The following is a 12,344-nucleotide window of genomic DNA, read 5'->3' on the forward strand; positions in this document are numbered from 1 at the left end:
TATAAAGGTATATAATTTCAAAGTGACTATTAGATTATAATGAAATACATCTGTGGTGATTACACATTCCAAAAAGAAAGTACACATAGTAGTATAGAGAGAGAGGAAACAACATTGAGTGATCAGAAAATCTGGTTTCTGATATTCCAAGCTTAACACAATCATTTGACCTCTCTGAACCTCAGTTTTTTCATCTGTAAAGGAGCTGGTTATTGCTGCCTAAAAACTTCATAGTACTAATATTTTGTGTTGTGATACTGGACATATTCCTTTTGTACTGAATTTAAAAATTAAGATTTAGTAGGGGTGCTTGGGTCACTCATAAGGTTAAGCATCTGAGTCTTGATTTCGGTCAGGTCATGATCTCACAGTTGTGAGACTGAGCCCCAAGTCGTGCTCTGTGCTGGGAGTGGAGTCTGCTCAGGATTTCTCTCTCCCTCCGCTCCTTCCCTGCTTGCACTCTCACTCTCTTTCAAAAAAAATCAAGATTAAGTAGCCAGTAGACTATAAGTATACAGAACCGCTAGATATGAACTTCCATTTATTCATAGGCTACCCCTGTTAGAAATGTTTAATGGAGTGGGGGTGCCTGGGTGGCTCAGTTGAGCCTCTGACTCTTGCTTTCAGCTCAGGTCATGATCTCACCATTTGTGAGATTGAGCCCCACATCAAACTGCACTGACAGCAGGGAGCCTATGTGGGATTCTCTCTCTCCCTTTCTCTCTGCTCCTCCCCCATACATACTTGTCCTCTCTCTCAAAACAAATAAATAAACATTAAAAAAAGAAGTGTTTAATGGAAAATGCAGGCTGAAAATCAGCATTTTTGTATTTATATTCCAGAATGGAATACAGTTTGAAAATCTGGATTAATTTAATTGGATTATAACTTGTTACCTTCACATTTCTCGAATCGGCTAGTAGAAAAACACAGCTACTAGAAAATATTGTGTATTACTTTATTTTGAGGATTATTTTAAGCCTAAAATAACATGAAGCATTGAAATTAGGATGAACAACAGGGAAAGAAAAATAAAAACTTTGTCTAAATGGAGACTGAATTCCATTTAATCACTGTTCAGTGTTGAAGCATATGTCAGTGTTCGGTGTTCAAGGATACTTCAGGTGATGTCCCTGAATTATTCAACCACTTTGACTTATCTTTATGAAACTATAGGCTTATTTTGACCACCAGATGGAGCCAGTATTGTTCAATTTGTAACACAAAAAATATGCTGAAAATAAAAAGTAGTTAAATAAAATGAATAAATCATAGATTTTTTATTTTAGCTCACAGTACAGAAAGACACTAGACTTTTAGCTAGTCTTCCCCTAAATTCTGTCTAATCTTTGTAAATGTGCACCCTCCCTCTATTAAATAATTTCTTGATTCTGAATAATTTTCATTTGGGTAGTTTCATTTGAAGAGAGACCACTTTTCTTCTTATTCACTTTTCAAAGACATCATCTAAGTAACCTTTATCTTTAAAACATAATTAGTACAAATCTAACCTCTTGTTATTCAATAAGTACTATGGATTATAATTATGAAAAGTGATAATAAAAAATATACTATATGTAGGCCCTCACCTTAATGTCACAGAATACCCCCATTACTGTCCTTTTCATAATGGATTTTCCTAATAAAACAAACCAAAAAATAGGCATTCTGGCTGGGGGCAGGATATACAGTTCATCCCCAGTAGCTCCTCAAGCAGATGGTAAAGCTTCAGTGAATGGGTACAACTCTTAACACAGATTCTACACAGAAAGCTCAGTGTTCAGGGACCTTAGTCAGAGGTAACTACCTTAAAGTTGACTTGTACTCCTCTTATGTCTATTTAATACATGTGAGAAATTATTTATCTGTAACTCAACTTAGTTCAACAACTATCTATTGAAAAAGTATTTGTATGCTAGGGGTCCTAACATACTACAAACCCCTCAGGGAGCCATTCCGTCGTGCAAGAGCAATAAGGCAACTAGGGACACTGGGAACTTAAGACCTAAAGAGGATCAGATTGTTCATTTGTCCATTCAGCTACTATGTATTGAGTCCACGCTTTATGCAAGACATATGCTAGACTCCAAAAAGGGGATAATTCCTGCCATGTGTGTTTGTAGCCAAGGGGCAATACAGAAAAAGAAGCGGTTATGATATAGTGTTTAAATTGTTTGAAGGCTGAAATGAGGGGAAAATATGATTAATTAAGGATTATCAAGAAAAAGCCATAAAGGATTCTTCTTAGGTGGAAATTATTTACATAAACCCACTGTTTGGCAGACTGTACTTCCCATTTATTATGGTCTGAGAGGAATTTAGAACCTTTTTTTGGCAGGATTTTATTTCATCGGACACATCCAACTGGTGACCTGATGACTTTTTGTGTCAAATTGGAGTATTTTCTATGTTTTCTTGTACGTCAAACATGAAGAAGAAATAACCAAGCTGGTTAAGAACTTGTCATTTAGAGCCAGACTACGTGGGTTTATATTCTCATGTTTATAGTCCCTTACATAAGTTATTTAACCTCTTACTACCTTAGTTTCCTTATCAGCAAAATAAGGCTAACAGTATGCCTCCTTCATTGGGTCGGTTATTAGGATTAACCAAGTAATTCAGGTACTGGTATCTGGCACATAGCGAGTACTTAAAATGTTAGCTATATTCAAGTCTGTTACATTTCCTAGAATTAATTTAAGAATGGGTGTATATAAAATTTGATTAAAAAACATATTTTTTAGCTTCCAGGAACTATGATGAGATACAACTAGGTATCACCAGCATTGATATATTCTATATCCATTAAAGTCTACCCCTTTTGTTTCCAAATGCTGTTTACTATTAGCAGTAATATATTACCTTTATTTGTATAAAAGTTTTCATTTATTATGGGAATTTTTCAAAAATTTCCTTGAAGTACAAGATCCAGATATATTTAAAATAATTTATAAGCAGCCTTACTAACAGTTTCTGACACTGTTTCTGATCATTTGATAAGCTTTTTTTTTAAATCAATGAATGTACAGCTACTTGGAGCTGTTAGCTCCTTGAGCTCTAGTCCTGAGACAGGGGACGGAATGAACTCTTTATCTATCTATAAAATGAGATTTGTAGGTGGATACCACTGGTTCTTCATCTAAGTAACCGCAGTTGACCATTCCTTTATGTTCAGAACAAAAAGGTTTCACAAAAGAGATTCAAGTGGAGCAAGGATTAAGTTTCTGACTAGCCCTTAGGGGAAGGCTTAGAGGCATTCTTTATAACATGCAGGAACTGAAGTACAGTACTTAACTTAGATCGTCACCTTCACTAAGAGTCAGAACACAAGTTTTAGCCCAGGCTCTGCTGCTGATCTCCCTGGGAGACTGGCTGCATAACTTCACTTACATTAACATTGGTTACCTCACCTATAAAGGGAGAAGTTAGATGAGAAGATCCTCAAAGCAGCTTCCAGCTCTGGTGCTCTAGTAAACTGATGCTACAGTACTAAACTGATGGTTACCGTGATGTTGGACACTCTCCTCACCAAAATGTTTCATGTATATTACCTAGTTTTATCTCAGAGACAGCAAAGATATTTTATTCTAACACTACAACATAGGTAAGCTTTAAGCCCTCTAAGGAATCAGCAAGTTGATACTAAAAATCAGTAACTTGATTTCTTAACTATTTCACATATCTTATGTGAATTTTTTATGTTTTATCTTACGTTCATTTTACCTTTTCCATTACATTATAGAATGAAAAGCTTGTTATCATTTATGTTTTAAATATCTTTTATAGCATTTCTCAGAATGCCCACCATGTTAGAGACACTTAGTAAAATTTTGTTTTCCGGATTGAAGTTTTTTTTTTTAATTTTTTTTTTCAACGTTTATTTATTTATTTGGGACAGAGAGAGACAGAGCATGAACGGGGGAGGGGCAGAGAGAGAGGGAGACACAGAATCGGAAACAGGCTCCAGGCTCTGAGCCATCAGCCCAGAGCCTGACGCGGGGCTCGAACTCACGGACCGCGAGATCGTGACCTGGCTGAAGTCGGACGCTTAACCGACTGCGCCACCCAGGCGCCCCGGCTCCGGATTGAAGTTTTAATTGAACTCAGTAGGGCACAGCGTTGGCCTTTCGTATCATACCTGGGCTTAAATCCCAGCTTTACCATATTCTAATTCCTGTTTCCTCATATGGTTTATAGACACTTCATAATCAAAGCATCTTAGCATGGTGCCTAACTATAGCCTTTAGTAAATGTTCTTTTTCCCCACTATTCTTTATTCCTATTTTTCAGCATGTTTTGTAGAAATTTCAGTTAATGACAAATAGTCATCATACTATGTCATTATTATTTATGATTTATCATCCACTGTATATTGAGATTTATAAGAAAAGTAAAAACAGTCTGTATTTAGAGAAACTAAATTTTTCAAACTCCTCATGTATTTTATTAGCCAGTTTTATGTCACTAAAATCATCCAGTCACTTATTCAATTTTTGTTTATTCAGGGGGATTCAAGCACATGAGAAATGAATGTGCTACTTCCTGTTCTGGCAACATGGACTGAGCACAGAACTTGCTTCTTCTTCAAATATATAGAAACACTGGATAAAATATGATTGATCAAGCCCAATTTAAATAGTTAGCTAAGCTTGAAAGAGAGAAAGAGAAAATAAGAAAAAAAGAAAAGCCCTGGGTACTAGAAACAAAGGGGAGGTGTAACCAGAGCATTAAGTGGGCAAGCTGATACTGTAGTTGCTCAGGGGCATATTGGAACCAGATGTAGGCTCTACTAGCTAGAATGTGGGGTTTTTATCTAAGACATGGACAGCAATGTGGCCTTGGGTCAAGAGAAATGGGAACTAGAAAAACTGTCCACCTGGTCAGGAAGGCCACAATGAAGCTTATCATTTTTCAGAGCTACCTGTGGGAGGAGTCTCACAAAAAATCAAAACTCTAAACCTCTACTAGGCATGGCTACAAAGTTTGAGTACACACTAGCTATATGGTACAGGAATCCTAAGCCAAGAAATTAATTTAAAAAAGAATGACTTCAGACCAATGGAACCCCTAAATTGCCTGGTAGAAACAAATGTGAAAGTTCTCTGTAGAAATTCTTACACAATCCTGCGGTGCCTAGGATTCCTATGGAGCATGATGGAGATGAAGCTCTAGCTCAAGATAAACTCACAATCAAAAATTAGAAAACACAGAGAGAAATGATAAGCCTAAGAAGAGAGAAAGAAGACATAACAGAAAGATACCCAAGAAGAATCTGAAAGATACAATATAAAAAGTGTATTTTAAATAATTAAAAGAGATTTTTAAATCATGAAATATCATAATAAAAGACTAAGGCTATCACTGGGGCTCTTGGGTTACTTAGTCGGTTATGTGTCTGACTGGATTTCAGCTCAGGTCATGATCTCATGGTTCATGAAATCGAGCCCCACGTTGGGCTCCATGCTGACAGCACAAAACCTGCTTGGGATTCTCTCTCTCCTTCTCTCTCTCTGCCCCTCCCCTGCTCATGTGCTCACTCTCTCTCTCTCTCTCTCAAAATACATAAATAAACCTAAAAAAAGAAAATACTAAGGCTATCAAAAGAGCAGGTGAATTTGAAGGACAAAATAGAATATCTAAAAAATACATATATAATTATTAAAATCAATGGCTCAGTTTATGTCTTAAAACTAAAAACTTAAAACAGTTTATGTCTTAGATACAACTAAACAAAGAATTAGTGAACTGAAATATAAAACTAAGGAAATTATTCAGAGTATACCACTGGCAAATCAAAATGAAAAATTAACGTTCTGTGATTATTCATAGTTGATCATATTATAAAGAGAAGTACTTTATAGTAATGTGATATAGTCAGTTAGGAAATATAAGAGTTGACCAGATTTTTCACACAGTTGGGTTTGGGCAGCAAATGTTACTGTGTTAGAAAATCTCTTATCAGTTGCATTTCTATACACCAATAATGAAGCAACAGAAAGAGATATCAAGGAATAGATCCCATTTAAAATTGTACCAAGAATCATAAAATACCTAGGAATAAACCTAACCAAATAGGTAGAAAATCTGTACACTGAAAACTAGAGAAAGCTTATGAAAGAAATTAAAGAAGACAGAAACGAATGCAAGAACATTTCATGCTCAGGGAAGAGAAGAACAAATATTGTTAAAATGTTGATACTACCCAAAGCAATCTATACATCCAATGCAATCCCAATAAAAATAGTACCAGCATTCACAGAGCTAGAACAAATGATCCTAAAATTTGTATGGAACCACAAAAGACCCTGAATAGCCAAAGTAATATTGAAAATGAAAACCAAACCTGGAGGCATCACAATCCTGGACTTCACACTCTATTACAAAGCTGTAATCATCAAGACAGTATGGTATTGGCACAAAAAGAGACACATAGACCAATGGAATAGAATAGACAAACCAGAAATGGACCTACAAATGTATGGCCAAATGATCTTTGACAAAGCAGGAAAAAGTATCCAGTGGAAAAAAGACAGTCTCTTTATCAAATGGATAGGAAAACTGGACAGTGACATGCAGAAAAATGAAACTGGACCACTTTCTTACACCATACACAAAAATAAATTCAAAATAGATAAAGACCTAAATGTAACACAGAAACCATCAAAATCCTAGAAAACAGGCAACAACTTCTTTGATCTTGCCCACAGCATCTTCTTACATGTCTTCGAAGACAAGGGAAATAAAAGCAAAAATGAACTATTGGGACTTCATCAAGGTAAAAAGCTTCTGCACAGCTAAGGAAACAATCAACAAAACTAAAAGGCAACCAACAGAATGGGAGAAATGTTTGCAAATGACATATCAGATAAAGGGTTAGTATCAAAAATCTACAAAGAACTTAACGAACTCAACACCTGGAAAACAAATTATCCAGTGAAGAAATGGGCAGAAGATATGAGTAGACACTTTTCCAAAGACATCCAGATGACCAACAGACACATGAAAAGATGCTCAATAGTGTAATCGTAAGGGAAATACAAATCAAAACCACTTTGAGATATCACCTCATACCAGTCAGAGTGGGTAAAATTAACAACTCAGGAAACAACTGATGTTGGTGAGGATGTTGAGAAAGGGGAACCCTCTTGCACTGTTGGTGGAAATGCAAACTGGTGGAGCCACTCTGGAAAACAGTGTGGAAGTTCCTCAAAAAATTAAAAATAGAATTACTCTAGAACCCAGCAATAGCACTACTAGTAATTTATCCAAAGGACACAAGAGTACTGATTCATAGAGGCACATGTACCCCAATGTTTATAGCAGTGGTATGAACAATAGCCAAATTATGGAAAAAATCCAAATGTCCATCAACGGATGAATGGATAAAGAAGATGTGTGTGTGTGTGTGTATACACACACACACACACACACACACACACAAACACACAATGGAATACCACTCAGTGGTAAAGAAAGAATGAAATCTTGCTGTTTGCAACAACGTGGATGGAACTGGAGTGTATTATCCTAAGTGAAATAAGTCAGTCAGAAAAAGACAGTTATCCTGTTATCACTCACATGTGGAATTTGAGAAACTTAACAGAATACCATAGGAGAAGGGAAGGAAAAATAAGTTACAGAGAGGGAAGCAAACTATAAGAGACTCTTAAATTTGTTCTCTGTAAAACAAACTGAGAGCTGATGGGGGTGGAGGGTTGGGGAGGGACAGGGAAAATGGGTGATGAGTACTGAGCAAGGCACTTGTTGGGATGAGCACTGGGTGTTGTATGTAAGTGATGAACCATGGGTATCTATTCCTGAAGCCAAGACTATACTGTATATACACTCTATGTTCGCTAACTTGACAATAAATTATTTAAAAAAATGGGGAGCCTGGGTGGCTCGGTCAGTTGGGCGTCTGACTTCGGCTCAGGTCATGATCTTGCTTGGTTTGTGAGTTTAAGTCCCGCATCAGGCTCTGTGCTGACAGCTCGGAGCCTGGAGCCCCCTTCAGATTCTGTGTCTCCTCTCTCTGCCCCTCCCATGGTCATGCTCTGTCTCTCTGTCTCTCAATAATAAATAAATGTTAAAAAATAAAAAATAAAAATAAATAAGTAAAATAAAATAAATTATTTTTTAAAAAGATGTGAAATAAAAGTATGTTGATATAGTCAAAAAAAAAAGAAAAAATCTCTTGAACAAAATAGCTAATTGTTAATACACTGCATGTTAATAACATTCTTAAAACTCTATAACAAAAAAGCAAGCAGCAAACCAAGATTTGAGTAGAAAGATTACTTGCATTCTTGATTACATCAGCTCCTCTTGGTTTACCAGCCAAAAATAATAAGAGATAGGTTGTTGAGTGTTTGTTTTAAGTCACAAATTTTCATTAATTTGTGTGCATGTAAGTTAATGTAAAAAAAAAATTTTTTTTTTTTTAGGCAAAACTCTGTTCTGTAAACCCAGATGTTAACTAATCTTCATAGGGAATTATTGCAGGATCAAATTTATAAATTGGTTTTCTAATTTCTAACTTAGTAACAATTATTTTTATCTGCTTCTGATTACGTCCTGAGTTATTTGCTAGATATATTAATTTTTCATGATGACATCAAATTGAACTTGTGTATTTGTTGTTGTTATTGTTGTTTTAACTGGGGAACAAAAGTGGTAGGTAATTGGAAAATCAACCAATACTGGAAGATTACATAAGGCAGGAGAATAATGTAAAATGGCATTGCTGAATTTTAGGAAAATCTTAATTATTTTTAAAGTGAGATAGCTAATTTTATAGTCAAACAAGTGAGAACTACAATAGTACAATATATAATGAAGATGTTTATAAAATTGGTTGATAAATTAACACCAGTCACTTTCTAGTGTAGGTAATAGTTGTGGAGCTGGTGGCATTTATTGGTTTGATTTTTAAATGGGTGAGAACCAATCCCAGGTTTTGACCTCATCTTCTGTAATAGGCATAAATGTTAATATGAAACCACCCAGCGTTTTTACTATTTATTCTAAGAACATTCTATTATTCTTCAGAAGAAGAAACTGCTCCTGACGGTGCTGTTGCAGAATACAGAAGAGAAAAGCAAAAGTATGAAGCTCTGAGGAAGCAACAGGCAAAGAAGGGAACTTCCCGGGAAGACCAGGTAATGTCACAAACCAAAATCCATATGTAATTCATTGCCTTTTAATTGTCTTTAACTGCTGCTAATGGAGCCTAATTTGATTTTACATTGGGAAAGCACTACCTCTTAAAAATGAAAAAGGATATATTCGTATAGGGTGGGATGACAAGGACCTTGGCCATTCATGTTCTTTCCAGACATTATAGGAAAAAGCCTAAAACTTTCAGGTTTCAACCTTGTGCTCCCATATCAAGCATAGGAATCTTGCAAAACCACATATTAAATGATGAAGAGATCTCTTCTAGCACAGTATCTTACACGCTGACTAGCCAACTCTGCTTCAAGTTGTACACTGCCTGTAAATAAGGCAATATTGTAAATAATATTGCAGAACTCTGCTTATTGTAAGTAATTTCTGAATCTTTAAGAATAAGATTGTTAGAAATAAGAAAAAACTATTTCAACAATTTGAAAATCAATTGTACACACCATATAACACTTAGCAGTCGAAATAAATCTCCAGCAACCCTTCATATTGAAAAGCTAGGGTGAAAGCAAAAACCATTTATTTTTGGTGCTGCCATATATACATATGTGTGTGTGTGTGTGTGTGTGTGTGTGTGTGTGTACATATATATACATATACACATATACATATACATGTATATATATATATGGCTAAATATGGCAGCACCAAAAATAAGTGGTTTTTGGTGTATATATGTATATATATTTGAGAACAAGCTATTTTAGGTGTATAAATAAAATAGGCAAAATAAAAGTAAATTAAAAAGCCCAAGTGTATTTGAATAATTTGAATAACTTAATATAATCAGGGACTATATTATAAATTGCACCTAATTACTGGTAAAGAAGGATCATACATCAGTACTTACCATGAAAATAACCATAGGGAAAGTTCAGTAAGAAATCAGGTATAGGAAATTGTAATTATAGAGAACTAATTTGAGCAATTTTCAAAAGAAATGACACATCAAATGAAATTAAGAAAAAGTACATTATTAACTTGATTTAATGGAGTCCAAAGCCCTTTGAATAGCAACTACAGTCAATTTACTACCAGAGATACCCTAGGGATCATTTTTTCATTCTTATTTGTTCTTCTTTTTTGCCTCCTAGCAAATAATTATTTAGAACCTACCATGTACTAATCACTGTATTTGGTGTTAAACAAGGTGGACACATCCCTGTCCTCTTGGAGCTGTTAGGGAAAAGAGCCAGTTAAACAAGTAATGCCAATAAAAGAAGGTGAGCATTCTGATAGGTTAAGTATAGAGAACTATGTAAATGTGTAACAGTAGGACTAAACATGGACTAAGAATCTAGGAAGGCCTCCCTGAGAAAATGATTGGTCAGTTGAACTTTGAAAGTTGAATACGAGACAGGTGGCCAGACAAAGGAAGAGTATATAAGAAATGTTGGATCTCTTTGCAAAGAACTATAAAAGATGATAAGTATGGACTATACCAAACTAAAAGAAAGATGATGCTGGAGAGGGAAGCAGAAACCAACTCATGCAAGGCACTTTTGAGCTATACTAAGAAATTTATATTTACCCTAAGGGCAGAGGGGAGCCATTGAAAGAAGGAGATGACATAATCTCATTTGCACTTTGGGAAGATTCCTCCAATCTGGCTGTGGCATAGAGACTATACTGGACCCAGAGCAGGACTAGAGGTGTAGAGGCCAGTTGAAGAGACTCTTCTGTGTAGGTATGCATGCATGAAGTTTGCCAAGGCAGGACCTCTTCAAAACAGTTTCCTCCTACTAGGAAGACTCTCACTGTGTTGAAGAGCCATGCTGTAAGTAGTTAGCCATTCACTCCCTCAGAAGACCCACTCCCCTAGAGATGCTGAACAGAAATGCCCCTATGCAAATCCTATCTTCTTCACCATATGTTGTGCCCCATTATTTTTGTGACGTTTGTTTTACTGCCTAGTGTCTTCTGCCTTTAGAACGCAGCTAGAAAAAGTTCAATCACAAATATAGGAGAAGCTAAGAAAGGCCAAGAGGATGTTTTGTTACAGTCCTCTTTCTTTGAGCAAATGCCAGTAGCACATTAATTGGCCCTAAAAACAGACTGCCTTGCCACTTTCAAAACTCAAGGAAAAAGATCTAGGTCTAGCATAATTTTCTAGGAAGCTTTTAAATTTCATTCCACTAAGAAGTCTCCTTTGTTTTCATTTTTCTTTATGTTTTTGGAAAAGACATTTCCAAGTGTACAAAGGTCCACCATTAAAAAAATTAATGGGGTTTACTTTTAAGCTATAGATAGACACAGAAATACACTTTTAGAGATATATTTTATATAACATATATATAGATATATAAGCTCGTACACATACACAAAAATAAAAAACACCTAAAAAGCCTTGAAGGATATATACCAAAATGTCAAAACTTGTTATTCTTAGTGATGGAATAATAGATAATTTTGTTCTGCTTCTCCTTATTTTCTAATATTTCTAAATTAAACTTTTCGTTATTATAAAGCAAATATAAGAAAAGTTTGTAAGCAAAAGGGCTTTCTTTTAACAAATAAGTTTTAAAAACAAGGGATGCCTTCTTTTTTTGTTAACACTGTTTGAAGAGCTTAATCTTTTAATTACTACTCTGAAAACAGACAAAATACCTAACCCCAATGCACTAGGAGCCCTCTGAATGCCCGTGAGGATATTCTGTAGGAATTTAGTGTTTCCCCCAAAACTTGTCTCATTTCCAAGTGGATGCTATGGTAATGTGTATATTTTCATCTGTTGTGCATGTGGGCATTAAAATTTCCAGAACTTATAAAGTATATAAGGCACTTTCACTATCATTTCTAGCAGTAACTGCCTTTGTTTCTTGTACCATCTGTCTTTATTGAGCTTCAGTTCTAGACCACCAAAACCTTCTTAATTTTTCCATGAACTGTGGTCTCAGTGGTATTTCTTAGATAAATTACAGAGCCTAGCAATTTATTGTGATGCCGTATTGTACTTGTTATTCACATACTGAACTATCATACCTCTGTTTCCTTGTGAAATATGAGTATTTTAATACTGAATTCAATGTGCTAGTCTCTTAATTAGTCATTTGATTTTTTTGGACAGGTAGTACTTCACCCCATTTCACAAGTATTTACTTTTTTAAACTGTAGAATAAAAATATTTTTTCCAGCTTTTGTTCTCTACTCATATTCTGGAG

The 12,344-nt window shown here is 35.4% G+C and overlaps 1 protein-coding gene across 1 annotated transcript in view; it reads left to right on the forward strand.

Moving 5' to 3' along the window:
- Positions 1–12,344, forward strand: part of CWC27 (CWC27 spliceosome associated cyclophilin) — a 193,598-nt gene that overhangs the window by 151,157 nt on the left and 30,097 nt on the right. Inside the window, exon 12 of the mRNA XM_047087094.1 lies at positions 9,049–9,158. Coding sequence (XP_046943050.1) covers positions 9,049–9,158 — 110 coding nt within the window. The remainder of the gene's footprint in view (positions 1–9,048; positions 9,159–12,344) is intronic.

This window comes from Lynx rufus, unplaced genomic scaffold, assembly GCF_022079265.1.
Source record: "Lynx rufus isolate CCGP_SWC_20201006 ecotype Redwood Valley unplaced genomic scaffold, mLynRuf1.p SCAF_1, whole genome shotgun sequence".
Lineage (NCBI taxonomy): Eukaryota > Metazoa > Chordata > Mammalia > Carnivora > Felidae > Lynx > Lynx rufus.